Below are 22,925 nucleotides of genomic sequence, written 5' to 3'. Positions count from 1 at the left end.
TTCAATTCACTGGCAACTGGACAATGTCATCAGAAGCTGCTGTATTTGAATAGTGTTTTTCCTCATTCTTTAAATATTTAGCACACAGCAGTCAATTTATTGTGGGCTCAGTGTAATCTTAGTTTGGGCTGATGTCAACACACCCTTGTAAAATGTATAATCTTATAATCATGATTATCTGAACCCTTTATGAGCAATTATACATGTGTTTACAGGCCTGAATACACAGACAAGAATAATGAAGCAATCTGAATAAACTCTGAACAAGAATTGTTTTGTGAGTAAGTAAGTATGACTTACCTCAATATTTCATCATCTTTAAGAGTCTTGTCACAGTCATGTAGCTAATGTAAACAATTAGCTAACAGCTAGCTTACTAAAAACTGACGTCGTTACGTGCTATGAGGTAAAATTAGCAAAAGGAAATATATTAATATTGAGCTGCTACCTTAAAAGTACATACGTTTAATCGTTAATTAACAGAGAAACATTAAGCCTATAATTAGGTGGCAGAGGTCAAATACAAAGTTGGTTATAAATAGTTTTGCTACCAGTTAATGGTACAGACGTAGGAACTTTGTTTCTACAGATCCGTTATTTAACGTTAACAGCTACCTAAGCTAGCATTTAGCTTCACTTGCAGCGGGATAGCCTAAGCCAGGTAACAAAATAAATCAGTTTTTCATGTAACTGACTGTGGGAAAAGTGTAGGAAGGGCTACAAAGCTGTCCTAAACTTAAAAGAAATAAAACAGCGATTTTTAGGCACTCAGTCGTGACCGCTGGAATACCACATAGTTTAAGGAATTAAAGCTGAATTAACAAACCCACTCAGAAACAATGAGAGTTCACCAAGCTTTGAAATAAGGTAACAATGTCTTTCTGCAGGTCCTCAGATGTCTTACTGGATCTGCTGCAACTCCTGCTTCCTTTCACCCACTGCCGACCGAAAACTGGGCGTGACAACCTGTGGCCATATTATCTGTAGCGTCTGTTTTCAGAAAGGTGAGTAATTTAAGTAGCACATCTACACTTCAGGTTGTACCATGCCTGCTGCTTCTTCGGGTAGAGTCGGTGAAAGCGTGATTAGACAGAGACATCTGTTGGACTTGAAGTGATACTGCAGAGATGAGTACTCCATTTTTCACCAAGTATACTCCAGGGAGCAGCTTTCAACTAAACCTTTCCGTGCCCAGGGCCTCTCTCAGAAGACCACTCTGAGGGAGCCACAATTTAGACAGTGCTTTTTGTCACACTGGATCTGATTCTGTTCTTGTCAATATTGTTATATTAAAAGAGGGGAGAGTGAAATCTCTAATCCTGTCACTGAGTGCTTCTTGTCATATCCTCACATGAAATAAGAGAGAAATTACACCATTCAAGATTGAATATGGGACCTCTTGAAGTACTCATGGAGGTCCCTTGACCCCACTCTGGGAACCACTGATCAAATTCATGAGTCATAAATCTGTTTCTGATGGGTCTAATTTCAGTCAAACTCTTAAATTTTAATCTGATCTGGATTCCAGGGTTAGATCAAGGGGTTATACTCAGTTATTGTGTCTCAGTGGAGACACTTTGAAAACCCGTTTTGTTCAGTTTATCAGTCTCTGCAGGTCTTCTGTTCAGTACAACCCTGCAAAGATTATGCATTTTATTCACTGCTTTGTATTGGTTATATAATTGCACCTTTTCTTTCAGGCATACAAGGCAAATGTTTAATATGCAACGCCAAATGCCAAGTGTCACCTCTCTCTGACAAAGTAAGTATTTTTCCACATAGTTAATGGCTGGGGCTGCCTGTGCAGGATAACATTACACTGATATCATTTTACAATCCTGCTGTCGTTACAGTCATGTGAAATGTCTTTGTTTCAGAGCAGCTCAGAGGTGAAGGCTTTGTTTTCTGACATCAGTGTTGTGGCAACCAAACACCTCACGGAAATCAGCAAAGTTTGGTCATATTCTTGCTTCACATCATAAAATAGTCTTATTAACTGTCTTTTATCTGCATCAGCCTCTTAGAAACAGCCTTGTTCAGCAATACATCTGTCTCCATGCCTCCTCAAAAAGCTGTTTTGTAGAGTCACATATATGTATTTTTACATTATTTACCAGGGCAGACTTCGCGTAACACTGTTTCCTCTCTGCTCTCAGGTTATAATGTTCCAGGCAAGACATCAAAAGAGACTGTTGACTCACTACCAGCAGAGGGTGAGAGACTCATCCTGTTGCACTGGATGTTTGTTGATGTGTGTCTTTGAGGATTTGCTTTTCTTTATGCAAGTGATGAACTATATTTTTGAGGTGTTATCAGTGCTATTCCTGCTCAGTGCTGCACTAGTGCATCGCTGATCGTTTTATCAATTACAGAATGAGAAACTAGAGGAGGTATTACTCAAAATGAAGCAAGAAATGCAGCAGATGACAAAGTGAGTTAAACCATAAGTCTATAATGCAATTTGATATAGATTTCTAAACTAGCAGTTCATGAAAAGCTGTATGTGTTTTTATTCATCATTTTTTTCCCCTTTAAAGGAAGCTGAATGAACAGAGCGCCTACATTTCAAAGCTTGAAAATTCTATTCAGCATCAGAGGTACAGCACAGAGTAGATGCTTATTAAAGATATTCATATTAGATATACACATACATACTGTTAATGGGATATTAAAAAGTATTCCATCTTACAAACCTGTCTGTCATTTAGTGTCACTCATGTGTTTTTAAAGTTTTATTGTTCTCCAAGATTTAAAAATAAATAACTCTATTCAAAAAGTTTGTAGGGCAAACAGTTTATTAAAGGTTTTTAAATCTGATCCGTCACTAGTGAGTTTTCCTACTTTTACAGCCACTCTGCTGGGTAATCAGCCAGTCCTTAATTAATTCACAAACCAGACTACCCTGACATATATATTTAATATTTAATTTTCCAAAGTGTTTCCTAACAAACATTTGGCTGATGTTTCACTTCAATTTCCCATTCTCTAGATTAGATTTTTATAACCATTTATTCACATACAGTTTATGCATTAAATATCAGATGGCATACTACATGGTCATGCATGATGGTAATACTTGTGAAATAAAAGACTAAATGAGGCTCTGTGGAGGCAGTAAAACAAGTAATGATTTGGAATTAAACGCTGGTTTGTGACTTGTTGGATTTGGCTGCACTTTAGCTTATAAAGTTATTTACAATGAGCTGGCTGTTACACCTCGCCTCTCACTAGGTGTCACTCCTGGCACATCCACCCCTGGCCTGTTACAGCCAGAACTGAATGAGTTTAAAGGGACAGCCACTTAAGTCATCATGAACTAGTAGTATTTTTACTATTCTGGATTAAGAAAACCCTTGTTGATAAGTATTGAAAAGTATTGAAAAATTATTTTCAGCAAATATTACAGTGCACAGTTTTAGAAATGTTACAGTTATCCTCATAGAGCTGTCAGTCAGTCACCTATCAGGTGTCAGTCCTGCTGCTAGGTCCTTTTTAAATATTGTGCAGAATTCAACTTAAGGTAGACATACTGCAGAGAAAACCCTATTCCAAATATTCAGTCTCTTATTCTAGGATTCAAACCGACAACTGTGTCCAAAGCAGCTGTGGCCACTGTCTGTTTTGTTGGAACTGATTAATCTGGTATGTTGCTGTTCTCTCTCAGTGTCAAAGCTTCATCTGTGTCTCAGATGAGCCACAGTTCCCATACTCCACATGGACATAAACCAGGTAAATAATCTCATAATTTAATGACAGTCTTGCATCGATGCTTGTTTTGGTCTGTATGGCAGACGCACTGGTGTCGCATCTAGATAATCTACTGTAATATAATACTGTCATTTTTGTGGGCGATGATGATAAAAATCATGAATATTAATATTTTTACTATTGGACAGTATATATTGTACGTTACTTATGCAGGGCTTTAATCAAGACCATATAACCAAGTCAGAGGCAAGTCCAGGTATGACCAGGTTGACCAAGTCAAGGCAGAGACCAAAAACACACACCTCCTCATACAGTTGTGTTACCGTTGTAGAGTGAGTCATTGTGATATTTCAGTAATTCAACACCATTAAAAGTTTACAATGTGGTTACATTTGTTGTTTAAACATTGCATTACTCGCTAAACATTGTGACTATAACTATGACCAACAACTGTAATAGGTAAGACTGGTGTCCAAGAAAGAAAAGGGTCTAAGACAGTAGTATCTTGAGACCAGACTGTGACTACAACTAGACTCAAGAACTAAAGCCTGACGTGAAGTGTAAAAGATCATTTTAAGGGTATAAATGTACCACTTCCAGAATTGCTCTATGTTTAAAGCTGGTCAGTCATGACTTGTTGCATAATGTCTGTAACACAAAACTCTTAAATACTGATAAGGAAATGCACAGACAAAGAGGACAGGTTAGTTGCACAAAAAGGGGAAAGCTAGAAGGCTAAGTATGTAGCAAGACCAAAAACTCTTATGACCTGGGCCCAATGAGGCAGCTGAAGAACCATGCAACTGGCCCCGTGTTTATTCATCCACTGTATACTAAAGTCTCTTCATCAGTACAGTAGATGCTGACATGTTTTTTGTTTGCTGTTAGTCTTACAGATCCCATATAACTCCCCTATGTCCCTCTCCCGACACTCCTCAGTCACTAATGTGTGAGTATTGTCTCCTTCTCTTAATTTTTCACTCTATCTCTTCATATCTACAACCCTCCTTTTCTCTGTTCTGCTCTCTTCACCTTGCGTAATGCTCTGTTTTTTTTTCTGCCCTGATTCATCTCTCACCCTGCCACAGACCTAATAAGAGAGAGTGAAAATGTAGGAGGTATTTCACTGTGCAAACATGCTATAACCTGGGTTCAGCCCCAGTGTCTTATGTTAGCTTTAGCTGCTGTGTAGCTTTGCCCTGCCCTTCGGCTATCTGCAGAGTCACACACACACACACCTGAATAAGCTTAGCTTTGCTTGGGTTTAGTCAGGAATCTCTGTTGGTTATCCTAGACACCGTTGACACAGGATTGATTGGCTGCTTGAATTTAATAGAGTAAATATTGTTTTATCCTCTGAGACTTTAGATTTTTCTGCTGAGTGAAAGCAGCATAGGTGACGGATAGCGGATATTAACCCCCTTTGCAGTGTTACACCCATGCCTGCAGACTGAATTAATTTTTTCTTTAAAAAGAACATTTACCTGGCAATTTATTTACTGATATATGTCATACAAAGCTATTTTGGAACATGGCTGACAGGATGTTTATGACAATAATAATACATTTATTTTGTAGAATGCTTGTCAAATACTTATATTACTATACTATACTATAATACTTAATATTTTTCGACTATATTGTGTGCTCAGTGTATTTAATATTAATTTGATCTCACAAATGAAAAGAAACTAATGAAATGAAACAGTAAATGTTGCTACGGCATAGGTCATAGGCTTGTTATAAAAAAGTTCAGGCACCTTTTCAGTCCTTCAGTTCTTCCAAATGAACTTAACCAGACTAATGAAGTGTGCTCTTCTGTCTGGCAGCACTGAAAACATGGAGGTGGATGAAAGGAGTCTGTTCAGGAAAGTAAGTCCCATTACTGCTTCTACAATAAATGTCCATATGGCTGCAATTTGTGTGACATACTGTAATATATAGGATCTCTCAAGCTCATACTACATCTTGCCATTGAATTTATGGCTTGAGTACATGGAGAATAAAAGTATTGAAAGAACAAGCAAATAAAAAGTCATGATTTGTGCTCTTTCTCTGTGTGTGTGTGTCTATCTTTCAGCCTAACACTGTCCCTAGACTGTCGTTAATCAGTCCCCCAGAAGATGGACGAATGGGTACGTGCTTTGCTCTACCTGTCATAAAACATGTACATTTTAGTGTTAACTACAGGAAGAACTGCAGTCTGTGTCAAATATAGGCCATAACCTTGTATCTGCTTTGGCAGTTTTTCTGTGTTATAACTCTGGGAAGACTATCTGCTTCTTTACATCAGTGCCAATAGCATTAAACCAGTAAATTCAGGGTGAGTGCTTTGACCTCCCTCCATGCTAAATGTGTATACAAGCATGGTGCTAATGGCTCTATGGAAAATCACATGTTACGCTACCAAGGACACAGCACAATTTAGTCTCAGTCTCTCTCTGCTAAATTTATCAGTCTAAAGTTGCAGATTTGAGAATGAGATGTCACACTGACACAGGCATAATCGCACTGTAATCATCTAGCAAAATCATCCCACAATCCAACCTTGTTTGGGGGGTTATGGGCACCACAGTTGACCACCCACAGTGAAAAAAACCAATGCAGATGTTGCCAGTTGTTATGCTTAGGATTACACATGCTGAGTTCCTCTTCTGTGATTATGTGATTTAGTCTCTTAAGGGATTTAACCTCAATTATGGTGATGGCCCCTGAAATGCCATTAGTATTGTGTAGATTCTCACTACATTCGTAAGAATGTTTTGTTAAGTAAATATTCTGTGGAAGGAAATCATAATATTTAACCAGCATCAGATTGATTGGGCTATTTAAATGCTGAAATACAGACAATTTGATTTATTGTTATCACTAGATAAGGATGACAAGTGCCATTGTTCATCTGTTCTCCATGCGCATGCCACAGGTGTTTTTCCCTGTTGGGTAGCAACCTGTAAGTTTGTGTGAAGTAAAAAATTGTGAGCTACTAATTACTCTGGAAGATGACTCACCCATTTATCTTGCCTTCTTGGAAGCTTTTCCAAATGAGACTCGCAGCGAGTTCATGTGATGGATGAGGAGACACATGAGCCGATAATGACCCAAAAATATGTCATGTATTTTTAAAATCATTATAAGCCATTATGTCTGTGTTACGGATTAACCATGGATTTATCTGGTGTCATATTTAGGCACCATCCCTCACAGGTCGTCCAATCAGAACACACTGGCCAACCATTCTGCTCGCTCTGCAACAGTCAGGTGATTAATTTCATTCACTATAGGCATCATAATAATGTTTATATCTGTCTATATAATATCTCTTACAAGTTTGGGTATTCAAAACTTAATTCAACAAAAAGATTTAAAGGAAAGAAAGTCTGTCTCTGAGTTTTCTTATCATGAACAAATCCTATGAAAAGACCAAAACCAACAATGAACTGATCCTGCTTAGTATTGTCATGTAGCTAAAGCCTGAGACATCTTATTCATCTTCACTTGCACACAGTCCCCAAAAATGCATGATTTACTCCAGTTTGATTTACTTTTGCTAAAAACTACAGTGGTCAGCTGTTAACGGCTCTCCTCTCCTCTCTTTTTCTCTCCTCTCCTCTCCTCTGTCAGTCGCTTTGGGGGAGCACCACTGATCCCAGACATTTCATACGGCCACAGTTCGGGATGGAAGTCTCCCATCTTCAAACCCCCCTCCTCCTTCAGACACTCCATGTCCTCCCTGGTCTGCCCTCCTCCTTGACAAACACACACACACACCCATTAAGTGTCATGAAGCCTCTAGAGGAGATGCACCTGGCCACTGACATGTACACGTCTCTCGCAACCTAAAATTAGTCATTTTTGTTTTGGATTGGACCCTGGATTCACAGGTGATATTAAACTCATTCAGCTTGAACCTGTGCCATGATATTAACTGTATACTGACTGTTTTTGAATTCTTCCAGTCTCCTAATCAATTAAACTGGTAAAATAAGCCTTTTGTTGTTGAATGAACCAGGATCTGTCTCAGTGATGTCTTTCTTTTTCTGGTTCAGGTTTACCTCCCGTCATACTGCAGATATGCTGGTGAATTCTGGTACACTAATTTCTGTGGTGGTGACTGGTATGTAGTCAAAGGTTAGTCATTCAGCTGAGTTTGCGTTGTTTAGCTGTGTTGTTTTGAAAGTGAATTACTCTCAGTAATCCAGCAGTTACACTTACAGGCCTCAACCCACAAAGCCTCACAAGCTTTTAGCCAAAGGCACAGTTTGATGTTATGCTCACTCTGTTGCACCAGCACCTGTTCAATTTACTAAGATAAACTGGGATTATGTTCAAGAAAAAATATGTCCATTGACTTGATTCTACAAGACTTAGTCTTCAGGGTTGACAGACTCATGCTGTGCTAACATTAAGACAAACCTTTAGGCAGCGATACAGTTAACTGCCCTCAACAATAGTTTCCACACTCCTGGCCTGCTGCGTGTAACCTCAGTAACACGACTCGCGATTTCACCCTCCAATCTTGCTACAAAACAGCTGCAAGTGAAGGCAAAGAAGACTGTAGCCATATAGAAACATGATATCACCTGAAGTCATCACAACAGGGGGAAAAGCTGATGCGGTGCAGCGGGTGGTGAGGACGGTCTGATGTGTTCAGACAGGTCGATTCTCTCTTTGTCGACCTGCATTTCTGCCTCTATTGTCCTGGGTTGTCAGGGTGGTGAATGGCGTCTATTGAAGAGGACTCAGGTGTGACTGTGCGTGTGTGTCTGTGTGTGTGTGTGTGTGTGTGTGTGTGTGTGTGTGTGTGTGTGTGTGTGTTCTAGGTCTGTGCACACTATATTCAGGCACTTACTAGCATGTGTGTCTGTGTGTGTTAAAGTTAAAGGGTATTGTGCAGAGTCAGTAGGCTTGATCCTCCTCTGCGCTCCAGTGGGATTTGAAGTCGTTTCCTGTTTTTTAAGGTCCACTTAGAGAGAAATGGCTCCCCAGGGCAGACTAAGCTGTCATGGTGTCACACACTGACAGGGAGAAGACTAAATCAGAATAATCTCTCCCTTATGCACACACACACACACACACGCAGGACGGACTAATATGTGTTCTTCAAGTCACAAATCTGGATACTATTCTCACGCACGCATGCAAGATATCTCCTCCTATCTCTCTGTCTTTATCTCTCTCACTTTCTCTTGCACACACACACACACACACACACACATACACACAAACAGACACACACACACCTCTGCATGGCTCCAGGCTGTACAAATGAGGCCTGCCACTTCAGAGAGCTAAAGAAAACTATTCTGATGTCAGTGGTAATTATTCAGCAGCGTGTTCCCACAGCTTGTCCACCCCTCCCTCTCTCTCTCCCTCTCCCCCTCTCTTTTTCTGTCTCCCTTTCCATCTCCATCTCCATCTCTGTGTGTGTGTGTGTGTGAGAGAGAGAGAAGAGGGAAGCTTCTCACTTAATCTGATCCAGATTTCACACTTTGTCACTCAGTATTTCAGTCTTGTACCTTTGGTGCTGTAAGTGTAATCCCCTCTAGGCAGGACACGACATGAACTAAATGATTTCACACCTGAGTTATTTGTCTTTCTGAGGTGTGCAGAGAGCGTTCCTGTGTAGGTCTGCAGTGTGTAATCTATGATCGTCGCCGCCTTTATTGTTTGACCTTTGCACTGGAAAAAACAGAGGAAGACTAATGAAGATGTTCTTGTTTAAAATTTATCCAAAAGAGCCACCAGGGAGAATTAATTTCTGAATGTTTTTAAATTATTTCTATAAGCCCTATACAGGCCTAAAACAAAACCTTCATTATAATGGGAGTATTTTATACATATGTTCTCTTTGTATCCACTTTTGTGCAGTAAGCCACTAAGATAAGATCAATTAATTTTAATGGTTTAGAGCAGTGCAACCCTCAGGCTCAAAGAAAAGAAGAAAACAAAAATATCTGCTGCATGGGATCGCTTCACTATAAGGATTCACAAGCTAAAGCAGCTGGTCAGGAGGATTGGTGTAACTGCTCTAAAACAAGCCTTTCTCTGCCTTCATATATGATCAATTGACACAAAGTCATCTTTTAAGGAACCACTTGTAATTTAAAATGCATAAAACTAACCGCTACTAACCACAGGCTTGGCACTCTGATCAAAGTGTCCTTGAGCAAGACACTGAAACAAAGTTGCTCCCACCTGGCAGGCCAGCACCTTGCATGGCAGCGAGGCAGCATGAGTGAATGGAAATGCAGGTACTGTGTAAGTGCAGTCTCTTTACCATTTATGACTAATATGATTTATAGAAAAAATGGATTTGACATTAAATTGATCGGCCTGTAGATGGCACTATAGTCTGTCTCAGTCAATATATCATCATGGCTCTAGTATGCATTCCTCTACTGTGTGTGATGGTCTTTGGACCACAGCTGCCTCTGATAGGGATCTACAGGATGAGGAAGGGACGCTCAGGAGGTCACACACACACACACACACACACACACACACACACATACATACACATGTCTATTCACATCTGCTGCTTTTGAAGTGGGTAAAAAGGATGAGATCGAGGAATTGTTGGACACACACAAGCGCACAAAGACGGGCAGGTTCGTTGTATTTTAGCGGAAGAGGGTTTAATAGGGGCAGTTTATGAGTCAAAGAGGAACAGGTGAGGATGGGTGACCTGAACCACTTGTATACTCTTCAATACAAACACACACACACATGCACACATATACAGGCATCCCACATGTGAAGGCAGGCAGGCTGTTGCCTTTGAAGGGGCCTGGCCTCCTCCAACTGTCCCATGCATACTTGAGTGATGTCAGCACGGCTGTGGAAAGATTCCTTTCCTGTCATACACACACATGTGCACACACACTTCTTTATCACACACAATCTCTTTTCACACAAACACACACCACAACTTGCCTTGCCGTTTTACTACTTTCTCAAACAAAAACACACACGCTCTCGCTTGTGTAACACACACTGATTCTGACTTTCTTCCTCTCTTTTTCTTTCTTACACACACACAGACACACACTTGGCAAGATGTGCGGGGAGAAAAAGGGGCCGAAAGACAACACCAAGATTAGGAGGCTTTTGTCACGGCTCTATGGCAGACTTTAAAGGCCTTGGCTCCCTTCCCCTCTGCCAGATTTCTTTCTTTTCTCACCCTGTCTGTCCACATCCCTCTCTTTTTCACGAGGGGGGAAGGTAAACATTTGGTACAGAGAGAGAGAGAGAGAAAGGGAGGAAGGGAGGAAAGGAGTGAGCGAGGGAGGGATGGGTGGAAGAAGGATGGAAGCCGCCTGCTGCCCCCTTTTAGCCTCTTTTTTGTGTTTTTGTTTTCCTAGGTTTAATGGTGGCTTTGTGGCTGTGTGGAGGATGAGTGGAGAGAGGGAGAGGTATGCAAACAGAACAGCGCTTCAGTGCCAGCCAGGTGTCTGTGTTGTTCCCATCTGTGTGTGTGTGTGTGTGTGTGTGTGTGAGATGCATCTGTGCTTTTGTGTGTGTGCATCTGTGTGCACATGCTGTATATACACTTCACTAAATGGTGTCAATCTATTTTCCAGGTGAGTGTGTGTATACCTATGAAGAGATATCTTTGGATTTTGATGAGTAGATGTGTGTATGTTTTTTCCCAGGTGTATGCATGTGTGTGTCTGTTTGAGCCCTTCATGGTCACTGACTCCATTCACCTGAGTGCACCTTTCACAGTGAAAAGGCAGTTGCGGGTAAAAAGCTCCTTTGGACAGCTTCTCCTCATCACCAGCCACAGCTGCTGTTGACTCAAGCTCCCAGGAATCTCCTCCACGGGTTCACACCCTTTTAACCAGCCGACCGCACACCACCAGACCCCTCCGCGAGCCAGCAAAAGGTCCTGAAAGACCTCAAGGTCTAAGGGACTAAACATTTGCCCTGGCAATGGATGATATTTTCACAGATATTTGTGACAGCATAATTACTCAAAAAGAAGTTCTGGTAAATGTAGGTATGATCACTGGTGGGAGTAGAGTGCAGGTCCTGCATTCAGAGTATCTTCAGTGTCTGTCAGTATAAAATCCATCCACCCTGTAGGGATCGTGTCAGTATAAAATGCTCTTGATATTTAAAATTCAGCTCTGTCTGAGGTATTCCACTGCTAAAGCTGCAGCTTCAAACAACTGCTAAACAACTGCAAAAACTTACATAGTGCTACATCAAACTAACACTGGTGGAAATGACATCTTACAAAAAAAGCTGTGTATACTCTGGGTCACATGTCAGATGTCTATGAGTTGTTAACAGCTTCAGCAAATAGTGATTTATTCCCTCTAAACTGAAAACAGATTTGTGTATTAAAGTGTAGTTTTTTCTGCTTTTCTTTCTACCTGCACCAGCTACAACAGTAGCAACCTGCTTATACACTGATGTTTCAGTATTAATCATCTAATGATATGCTTTTACCAAATAGGATTTTTTATATCACTGTACTTCCTCCGCTGCTGGAAACTAGGAGTGTTTTCTGAAGGTGTATGTCAAATGAAAAAACTGTGACCCACTGCAACAAAGGGTTCATCCTACATCTCAACAGCCCAGGAATGTCTTTAGTAAATTCTCACTCTTCTGTTCAGCTTCTCACACAGTTTTACATACCGGTGCTGAGAGGTCTGCAAAAGACCAGAAGAACAAGATCTGAAAGGTTTCATTCACAAAAAAATTTCAACACTGCCAAACACTTTTCCCCCCAGTTTTTTCCCATCCTGTTCCCATTTTTCTTTTCAGAAATGCAAAATTCTTTGCAGGAACTTTTTAAAACATTCCCCTCACGTTAAGGCATCTCTCTATAAAACAACAATCAACATTTTTTTCTGTGTGAGGGATGTGCAGATTACTACATAATGTCCCAGCTGACAGTGGGAGGTGAGATTTGTACTCTATTAGTGAGAATAAAAAAGGCTTGTTGAAGGCTGCATGTTAGATTGATTTTTTGGCTTTAGGGAATTACTTTTCACATAATTTGATGATAAGAACTTAAGGAATATTTGGGGCCAATCAAATAAACTTGGAAAACTTTTTAAAATGTTTTACTGTATTCATCTGCTGTACTTAAGAACCATATATAAGCAAAGCCTTTGTGTTCTTTGTATATGTTTGTTATTACTTATATACAGTATAAGTTCTTGTCAGTTCCCTTCCAAACACAATTACACGACTTTCACAATAAAATAAGAGGAATCTTTCCTCTGCATAGCTTCAACATTAACTTCCCCATTTTTAGCTTCAACATACCCTTTTCAGTTAGATTTTAAAGAAAACACACCTCACAGTTTTGACTCACAATATTGGTTATGTTATGGATCAGTTTGTGTTTTTATTTCTAATTCATTTTAGGTGTGTGTTTTAACAGGATAATCTCTGCTCTCTTGTGTAACAGGATCCTCAACCCTTCATGTGTTTATTGTTGTGTCACTTCTACTATATACTTACCTCTTTGCCTGACCTCTCCTGGAAAAGCTCATAATCTCAGTGAGACTTTCACCTGATTAAACAAAAAAATAAAAAATACACAGAGGTCCACTAGAATTATATACCAACAATAAATAATAGTTTTTCACTAAGTAATTGAAAGTTATTAAACTGTTGAATGCATAAAAAACAAAGAGAAATATGATGGAACTTGTGTCACATTAGCATTTAAATGACAAATCAAAGTTGAAACAGAGGAGACAGACGGTATCAGGCCTTGGCAGTGTTTTCTCCTCCCTTCCTCTTCTCCACATTTCTTTCCCCCCCTCATTCGACACTTCCTCACTCTTCCACTGATCTCCTCTCCGTTTTCTCACCTCCTCTCATCAGTGCCGAGCAGCAGTGAGCTCAACACATCTGTCAGCAGCTCAGTTCTGTGTCATCCTCCTCCTCCTCCTCCTCCCTGCTTTTCTTCATCTTTTCCTCCTCCTGTCTGTCCTCCCAACCCCCCACCCCCCAACTCCTCAAGTCAATCAGATTCACAGGAGATAACCAGGAACACACACACACAAAGGGGGAAAAAAATCAGGAAAAGGCTAATCTCTGAGATAAGAAAAGAATGAGAGTTGAATGTCAAGGGATGGAGACAGCCGGGGAAAGCCACATACAGTCTTTGCCTTGTATAGTATCTCTTATCGGGTCAGTTCTTTCCTCCTCAAATCTCTCACTTAGAAAAATGCAGAGTGTAAATCTTTCAGATCACTTGCTCTGCTGTTTATTTATCACCAGTGAAGCTTTCCAGATGCACGGAAATCCACAGGTTCCAGGATTTATAAATCCCTGGGTTAGGTCACACAGTCGTGACTAGCTGTTGACTTTGCAGAAATTTCAAAACCGCACAATTCCTGTGAGGTATTTTCCTTCTCTGTCTATTTTCATTGTTTTTTTTTTCTTCTCAAACTTCTATTACTTTCCGCTGCACGTCCAATACCCCCTTCAACCCCCTTGCTCAATTTCTGACCTTACAATCCAGAAAGTTATGAAACAGTATATGTGCTTTAATGATTCTATTTTGGTTGAAACTTCCAATACGTGAGGGGAAACTATACATGGGTCAGTCTCCGTCCATTTAATATGTGATGTTAAATCTAATTTAAATGAACTTTGGAGAAACAAGGGGAGCGAGGGGATTACAGGACATGAGGATTTTGGCAAAACTTTTCTTTTGCTCCCACTTCTGTTCTAACTCTTTCTGACAGACTTTATTTTGATTAAACTGCCTTTTATTTATTGTTTTAACTGTACTTTGTTAGTACTGAAAAGTAATGTTTAAGCTATTAGTCTCACTGTTAACCCACTGATTCTTGCAGATTACTGATCTTACGGCTTTACCTTTATTGATCTCACATAAAGTCTGATAAGCCTTTTTCAGGTAAAACATGCCCAGGCACAGATGGACCATACAGATCTACTGAGCACAGGCCCAGGGGCAAAAGGGGGCCCTCAGCTACAGTATATGTGATATGCATGCAAAAAAGTATAATATAAAGGGGAGGTCACACATAGTGACAAACCCCCAGAGAATTGCCATCTGCCTGCCAGAGTCTGATTTAGCTTCTTTTAGCTCATTGTTTTGGTTTTACTGTCTGTTTTCAGAGAAAAAGCTCAGATGAATACACTGTACACTTCCTGCTCAGCACCAAACAGCAAAGTCAGAGCCTGTACTGAAGCATTCAGCAACTAAAGAGTGAGATAGCCTCCTCAGGAGTTGGTGGACCAATAGAGCTAAAGCTTGGATACTGGACTTGTGCGGCCAGAAACACGAGCCAAAACCAATGTCCCTGTGTCTGCTTAATGTATATCTAAACAACTATTTGCTAACATATTAGCCATAACAACTAGATAAGGTAATAAAAATAAAATGGATGATGGGTTCCCATAAAGATCAACACAGAAGTGCAAGCTATAGATACGCTTCATCGGTGCGTCACAGTCAAGCAGTCAATGCAAAGCAAAATGCGAGCATGGAAAGAAGATCATGGAAATGACTACTTTTGTTTGTGTGTCATCTTCTGTTCTCATGTCCACTCCCGTTGCCATCCTCCACCCTTCAACAGTGTTTTCTTTCACCATCTTCCTCTCCTGTAATGAGTCAGAGAGGAAGAGAGAGAGATGGCGGGCCTTCACACCCTCCATCTGCACGCAACTCTTGTCCATCTGTCATCTCTCCAGACAGACATGGTGACAGACGAAACGCTGGCTGCAGGCCGCACAATTGAAGGGCTACAACTATTTAGAGAAGGACATTCACTTAAAGACAGTCCCATGGTGCTGGGAGGTATTGTGCTGGATGGCACTGGAATCCCTGTCTGAGTTTATGTGACAGAGAAGTGAAGCCGTGACACAGACAGATCTGGGACAACGAGAAAAAAACAGAACAAAACAACAAAGTGCCAGATGCTTGGATAGGACTGAATATTTATGAACCAAAGACAACGTCACAGAGATTTAACTTTTTTAATGGCACCAGTAACATGATTACAATGGGAGAGAACAAATTTTATCCTAAATGATGATAGACTGTACAAGACTGTCGATACAAGGATTATCGATAAAATTTTGTATATTCCGTCGGCATGTATAAATACAGTATCTTACAATGACATGAACATGGTATTTGCTACATAGCTTACATTATGATTATAACACAAAATCCACTCATGCAGTATAATGCCCAATTATATGAAAATAACAAACATGTTTAAAAGAAAATAAATTAGAAACACACTTTTTTTTCTTGGTGAATCTTGAGACAATTTAGCATTTACAATGTTTTGCGGGCCAATGTGTTGCTAGAGCTACTGTATGGTCCAATGCATTCTCACTAAATTATCTTCTTTAATTCTTCTATAAATTTAACACTAATATTTTTTCATGTACATACTAGTGGTAAGTGCACATATACACAAGTCTGTTTATTGGCAGTCCATTAGCTTAGACACATAAAACGTAGAGGTTTAACATGTGAAATGAGGAGGGAAAAAAGTAGCAATGACTGGAGATTTTTTTTTTTTTCTGTTGGACAATTTTTCACCCCAGAAGAAAAGACTTCACAATAAAATAACACACTCCAGCTGTTGTTCAGGGTGACTTTGTTGGCAGATGTTTCAAAGGAGAAAAGATGGGGAGGACAAGAAAAACCATCTCAAAGGGAGAGAACAAATGCAATATTTCAAATGCTATTTTCAACTGAAGCTGCTGCTGGAGATGCATATAAATGGACAAGTGCCTCCCTTTATCATTTAGACAGCAGAGTACACATGCTTTTCCTTTGTTGTCCTGATATGCTTTAATTTAGTGGGTTTATACAGAAGAGGGGGAACCTGCTGGAAGGAAGAATAAGGAGGACAGAGAGTAGTTGTGTTTGAAATACATGAGTTGTTCACAGATATCAGACTAATTTTCTTGAGGCAACTTAAAAATACACAAAGAAAAAGACTGCAAAAGACTGCAAAGATAATGTACCAGTGAGTATTATAAAAAAGGGGGCATATATGATTTATCCATGTTAATATGTTTGTACATTTTCCTACTTGAGTTCAAAGATTTATGTGCAAAAATATACGCTGAAGAATGACCACATGTGTAACTGAGTTTACCAGGTGATTTCAATATATCACTTCCTGTCACACGGTTGTTTAAACACACTTGTAAAGTTCTCACTGTTGTATTTTAGATGTCCCGAAGAGAGCCAGCCGAGGGAAGCGTTAACTAAATACAGTACAAATACAATCAACTACATGACAAGCCTATAGTTTCTTTCTTATTTCACATATATACAGTACTTTTCTACATTATCCCCCACCCACCCCATTCACCTTTTTATGTTTACACATCCCTGGACAGAGTCACCCCACTTCTCCAACCGTACACATGACTGAGTGTGCCTCTCAGAGAGGGCTATAATGTAAAACAGCTGAAACCTAAATCTTATCTCAGCATATCATTTTACACAGTTTTTATTTAGTGGTCAGATTCATGAGCACACACAGGAACAATGAGGGGGACACCTGAGAAAAAGCAAGTCTCTTATACATGGTTGTGTTCTGAGAAGGTTTGTTGCGGGTGTTTTTGTTTTATGAGGTTCTGGTCTAAACAACTTTTTTCATGGGCTGGAAACTTCCCAACAACCACCAGGAGAACTGAGACCATTAATGCAATGATATGTTGCATTGTTGTCCAAATAAACGAACAAACAAACTAGCAAAATGTGGTAACAAGAATATCTCTTAACACTTTCCAAGAAGAAAATCCAGCAAGCTAATGTAGTGTGAAAACTCCAGTGCTACTAGTTTTACAAGTGATTTTGATGCACTCATTGCTGCAGTTTTAAAAGTAATCTTTAGATTTTGGATTTTATTGCCTGTAAAAAAAAACAAGTTTATGGGCTTAAAACCTTTTGTCATTATGGTCACTCATATACAACATCATCGCGTTGCAACCACGGCCCCTTCTCTCACTCCCTTCTGCTTGAGCTTACACTGACTAACAAAACAGGTTATTCTTGGATCTTTTATTTAGCGTACTAATTGCTTTACTCCTAACAGCTGCAGATGACCTCACTGACACATTAAAGGCCCCGCACAAACACACAGGTGTTTTTAGTTTGGTTGATTAGACCTCTGCTCAGGATCAAGCCAGGAGGAGCACCATTAGGAGTTACTTATGTTCACCAAATTCAATGTATTAATGAGAATAATAAAGGTACTATGTGTCCAACTCTAAAAAAGTGCAACACAGTTGAGAGTGAGGAAATCTTAAAAAATCTCTTAAGGTGGTTAGTAAAATTAGTGGTAACTCTGCAGACGACTGAATCAAAACACACAGAACCAAATATCCCAGATACTTTGCTGAATGCAGTATTATAATTCATTGCCACTGTACGGGAACAAGACAGGTTTTTGTACTTGTAGATGCTCAGTGGGTTTTGTCATAGTGATCGACATGATGCACAACGTATGGCTCTAAATTCAAATATAACAATACTGATATTCAGTCCAGTTACAAGCTGTATACCATTATTTTACCTTTAAAATATCTTTTAAGTGTTGATTATAATGTTTTCCATTTTCTTTATCATGGTATCACAGGCAACTCATTATCCAAAACTTTGCTTCAAGAGAGAACAGATGTCTCTGCCTCGTAACAAACACAGAGCATACGCAAACCCCGTTCAATTATTCCCCGGCTCATCTTGTGTGGTGCTTGAGGAAGAGTTGAGGGTTCAGTCTCATCCTTTGACTTACAAAGTCTCTCTCTTTTAAGCCCTCTAAATCTTGTAACAGATTAACAAGAACTTGTCATACATTCGAAGATCCGAGACTGATCCACGAAATCTGGATTCAATTCTTAGAGGGCGCCATTTTACACTGAGGCATTGTTGATGATCCCTTTGCGAGGGAGAGGTTGAACATATGACACGAGGAGAACGGATACCTTTCATCCCTCTCACTTCTAAAGTCAGCAAGCACCAAACAGAGCTGAAAAGGAGACAATGCAAACAGGAAATGCTGCCATTCTCCATGAAGTAAAGGGGTGGAAACTGTCAGTTGATGTACTTATCGGAAATCTAATGATTACTTCTGCAAACGCTGTCTGGAGGAGGTCCTTGGTTGTGGGGAGAAAATCACATCGTAGCTGCTGCTAAAATCAATCTACTCAGAGAGACTGATATTAGTTCTTAATTCATACAGCACCCAGATAGCAGCTGGACATTTATCAGAGCAGCCGTCGTCCTGACAGAAGCAAAAAACCTGCAGCCCTCATGTTTTACCGAGGGTGTGGATACAGTGGAGTTTGTCTTGAGTTGTGATTCTTATGGCTCAGTTGGGCTGATGCCTGAGATATACTCTGAAATTAAACTATTACATTACACACATGCTATATTGTTCTTTATAGATTACCCAGGATGAAGTAGCATGCTAAATGCCATATAATCATATTCTACTATATACACGAGTGGCTATATTTGGAGCCTTGTAGTATTTGTACTGTAACTGAGGAGGTTGTGCTTGTATCCATAGCACTGAAAGAACAGAGGCAGATAAATTGGTGGGTTGCTGTAAAGTTACATTGAAGCTGTGAGTTCATTGTTGCTTCAAATAAGGCCTTTGAGCAAAAAGGGAGAGATTTGTACACGTACAGAGGAGATTTTACTTAACGAGAGGCTCGAATAAAACATGTTTTGGGATTTTTCTCTCATAGATTGCAATGAATAGGCTCCCAGGCTGGCTAAAAATAAAGATCTTTGTCTCTTTTTACATTCTTCATTGTTTGTGTCTTGAGTAAGTCCGTTTGCACACAACATATGGCTGCAGCAAAATGAGGAAGAGCTGCGTGATCCCATGTTTCTATATATGAGTCCGCATGGTCTCTTGCATGTGGCTTTCCTTGTTCTTTGCTTTGTATGTCAGCAGTTAGCGTGGGCTGTTGTGACCGAGTCTGCATGCACAGGAAACATGTTCATGTAAGAGTTGAACGTGAAACACCAAAGCTTGCCGCTAGCCTCGCTGCTAACACTGGTAGTGAATGTGCTGGTGCTGGTGCACTTTCCCGTCCACGTGCGAATGCGTGTGCGTGTGAATATCCGTGTAGATCTTTGGGTAGACCTTCGGAGCCAATCCGGTGCCTCCTTGAGCCAGGAGCAGCTGCTGATGTGCAATGTAGTCCTCATAAGAAAGACAATCTTTATCCCCGTTGGCCGGTTGAGGAGGCAACGTTGGGCAGGCTCGGTCACGACTGGCCACAGGTAGACGCTGAGCAGCCGGCAGAGCAGAGGAGGAGGAAGGGGAGGAAGAGGAGCAGGTGCGTTTTGATTGGCAGAACCAGAGGAGGGCGGTGCCTAAGATGAAGGCGACACCTGCCGGTATTCCAATAATGACTGGCCAGGGTAGGCTCGGGGATGTTGCTGTGGGGACAGAGTTGATCTGGGGCTTCAGATCTGTGAAAGAATGAGAAACATGAAATTAATGAAAGAACAAACAGCTGAAAATATGAATCATCCGTCTAGATTTTAATGTAACACACTCTTATAGATACAGGTATGTTGTGTTACTTGATAATATGATGTAACAAAAGGGGGTTTGTTGGTCTGTTTGGTGACTTCAGCCGCATGATAACAGTGATGGCAACATGCTATTTAGTTTATTGTGTTGTTAGTTTTCTCTTGGTTAGCTGATGGTGTTAGCTGGTGATAAGGAACTAGGGCTGCAACTAATGACTCTTTTCATTACCAATTAATCAGCTTATCTCAATTATTTGCTTGATTAATTGATGAAAAAAATCAAGGTAACAACATCTCGTTCTAGTATCAGAGGGATAAATACACACAATCATAAACATTTCTCTCTCTCTGTGTTTGACGTTATTTTCTCTCTTTTTTCCTCTGACCTGGTAGGACAGTGAGGTAGGCACTCCTGAAGCTGTAGCCCATAGTATTGGCTCCGAGGCAGATGTACATGCCAGCATCCTCCTCCTTGGCTCTGGTTATCAGCAGCTTGTTGAGGTAAGATCCATCAGGACGTGACCAAACCTCTCCAGTTGGCAGGACCACGAAGCGATGATCTCCAACCTTTGAATAAAATCATAAAGTACAAGTTTATTTATTAGTTATGTCAGTAGTTAATAATTTGTCCTTGGCAGGGCATGTGCTTGTACCTCTATGGTGGAGTTAAACTTGTTCTCATCACCAGGCTCGACTCTTTTAAGCCACTGGATGACCGGCTTGACGTCACTGCGGACTTTACACTGGAAAGATGTGGTTCCTCCGTAGTCCACGGTGGTGTTGACAGGGTGAGTACCGGTCAGGATGGGTTTAGAGTTGGTACGCTCTGCACAAAGAGACACAAAAGAGACAAACACACATACACAGAAAGAAAAGGTATGATTTATAAATCCCGATATTAAATTATATTTCACTCGCCAAAGAAAAAGATCAAATTCAGCTGTAATCAGAATTTAAATCATGGGAAAAGCACAGAGAGGAAACAGTATGTTCTCTTTTTATTGCAATTTATTTGAACTGAATAAAACTTAAAAAGAACGCACCGACGCTGAGAGAATACAATATGGTTTGAAAGCATTATTTGCACAGTATCTGCTGTATTCACCGCCACATCCTCCCTCTCTGCTGACGATACACAAACAGATCCCTTATCTTCGGCTCCCGCTTTTTCTTTCTCAGTTTATACAGCAGAATAAACACACCTGCCAGAGACATTCAATCGTCTCCTCTTTGGTATCTGTTAATGCAATCTCATGGGAACATAACCCAAGAAAATCTTTTTTTTTCCTTGTTTGACATCAGCAAAACTTGTTTTCAGCACAGTTTAAAACGTATCCTCAGTTTTGGCTGTCTTAGAGGATTAAATCATGAAGTTGGAGAGGACTATAGTTTCCAAACTGTCCATGACTTTCTGAGAGGCTCATAAGGTGTTGGAGAAAAATTGCAGGTTTAAGACTCTAGGAACACGCTGCAGTGCTAGCTTTGTTTTATTTGTTGTTCTGGTAAGCATGGCTACCTACAATGAAATGCAAATAAGATAAAAGTGAAAAAAACATTCAAACAAACAAACATTTATTCTAGGTGGTCAGTAAATGCTTTGGAGGGATGCCGAATAGTGTGGGTGTAACCTGCATTTAACGTATGTAATCTGTAATAAATCCTGTCTTTAAAAAGGATGCTCAGAGTGCATGTGCATGACCATCAGATAATTTATCATATTTATACTATACTCAAGTAATCTCTGTTTATATGCAAATTTAGATGTTTTGTAAGGACTTAACTGTTTTTTTGTCCTGGACTTGTTTCTTTCTAGTTTTCTGTTTGTGAACCGCTGTGAATGACTGACAGCTGAGTGAAACTTTACTGATAGAGAAAATGTCACATTTGACATAAGCGAGCAGAAGTTTGATTTACTTCCTCTCAGTGTGTGTGTATTTGTGTGTGTGTGTGTGTGTGTGTGTGTGTGTGTGCACGTGTGAGTGCATAAATGTCTTTCAGGAAAGACAGCTGTAGTTTAATGTACAACAGATGTGGTGAGTAAAGCGAGAGTCAAGAGAGCTAGTCTAAGCCTCTCAACAGAGCTATAACACTCAGTAACACACAGCTCAATGCGCACGCGCGCGCACACACACACACACACACACACAAACACAAACACACACAGACACAAATTCAACACCAACTCCAACACCACCAAACGGCTCAACATTAAATCACCCAGCTTCTGCAGCTTTCCAACACGACCCAATACATCAAAAAACACTCACAACACATCGCAGCGCACATTCTGCTCTCAACAGTGAAACTAGACCTTTTTTAGACTCAAACTGCAGCTGGCTCAACTTCCAAACTAAAAAACCTGCTCAACATTCCTCACTCGCTTGACTGATGTTTACTGACAAGACTGGTGGTGATCAATAAATGCCACTGGAGTGAAAGGAGGCTTCTAAAAGCTATTTTAAACTTCTATTCTTGGTGCAGCTCAATTGCTAGCACATTGGTGAATGTGGGCTCTGTAGCTCTACAACTACAAACAGCATTTCTGACCATGGTTTAAAGCATAGAAGTACCATCTGTTACTGTTGTTTAACACTATCAACATGTAGTATTAGATAGTGTAAGAGAAATCTGCTGATGACTGACCACTGTCTTCATGTCCTTTTCTCCTCAGAAAGGATGGAAATCTAAACTCAGCTCC

General features: G+C 40.2%; 2 protein-coding genes across 3 annotated transcripts in view; one reads left to right on the top strand and one right to left on the bottom strand.

Annotated features, from left to right (window-relative positions):
- The first annotated feature begins 354 nt into the window (after window positions 1–354).
- LOC108895053 (probable E3 SUMO-protein ligase RNF212) lies at window positions 355–7,769 on the top strand. Of its 2 annotated transcripts, none has more exons than XM_018693718.2 (13): window positions 355–406; window positions 888–1,004; window positions 1,701–1,762; window positions 1,878–1,952; window positions 2,157–2,213; window positions 2,373–2,431; window positions 2,538–2,597; window positions 3,665–3,729; window positions 4,597–4,657; window positions 5,538–5,580; window positions 5,789–5,843; window positions 6,897–6,966; window positions 7,330–7,769. In XM_018693718.2, the coding sequence occupies exons 2-13, from the start codon at window positions 896–898 to the stop codon at window positions 7,457–7,459; spliced, it is 846 nt and encodes a 281-aa protein (XP_018549234.1). In that variant the 5' UTR covers window positions 355–406; window positions 888–895; the 3' UTR covers window positions 7,460–7,769. The 2 variants fall into 2 exon arrangements, with proteins under 2 accessions (XP_018549234.1, XP_018549235.1); XM_018693719.1 differs by lacking the exon at window positions 355–406 and adding an exon at window positions 421–661.
- A 7,898-nt stretch (window positions 7,770–15,667) lies between these two features.
- The window catches only part of fgfrl1a (fibroblast growth factor receptor like 1a), a 67,535-nt gene continuing 60,277 nt past the window's right edge, over window positions 15,668–22,925 (bottom strand). Inside the window, exons 7-9 of the mRNA XM_018693716.2 lie at window positions 20,881–21,053; window positions 20,614–20,794; window positions 15,668–20,164 (exon numbers count right to left, since the gene is read on the bottom strand). Coding sequence (XP_018549232.1) covers window positions 19,737–20,164; window positions 20,614–20,794; window positions 20,881–21,053 — 782 coding nt within the window. The 3' untranslated portion in view covers window positions 15,668–19,736. The remainder of the gene's footprint in view (window positions 20,165–20,613; window positions 20,795–20,880; window positions 21,054–22,925) is intronic.

Source organism: Lates calcarifer, linkage group LG8, assembly GCF_001640805.2.
Source record: "Lates calcarifer isolate ASB-BC8 linkage group LG8, TLL_Latcal_v3, whole genome shotgun sequence".
Taxonomy (NCBI): Eukaryota; Metazoa; Chordata; class Actinopteri; family Centropomidae; genus Lates; species Lates calcarifer.
The sequence above is the reverse complement of the archived record's forward strand: the minus strand, read 5'-3'. Positions and strand labels throughout refer to the sequence as shown.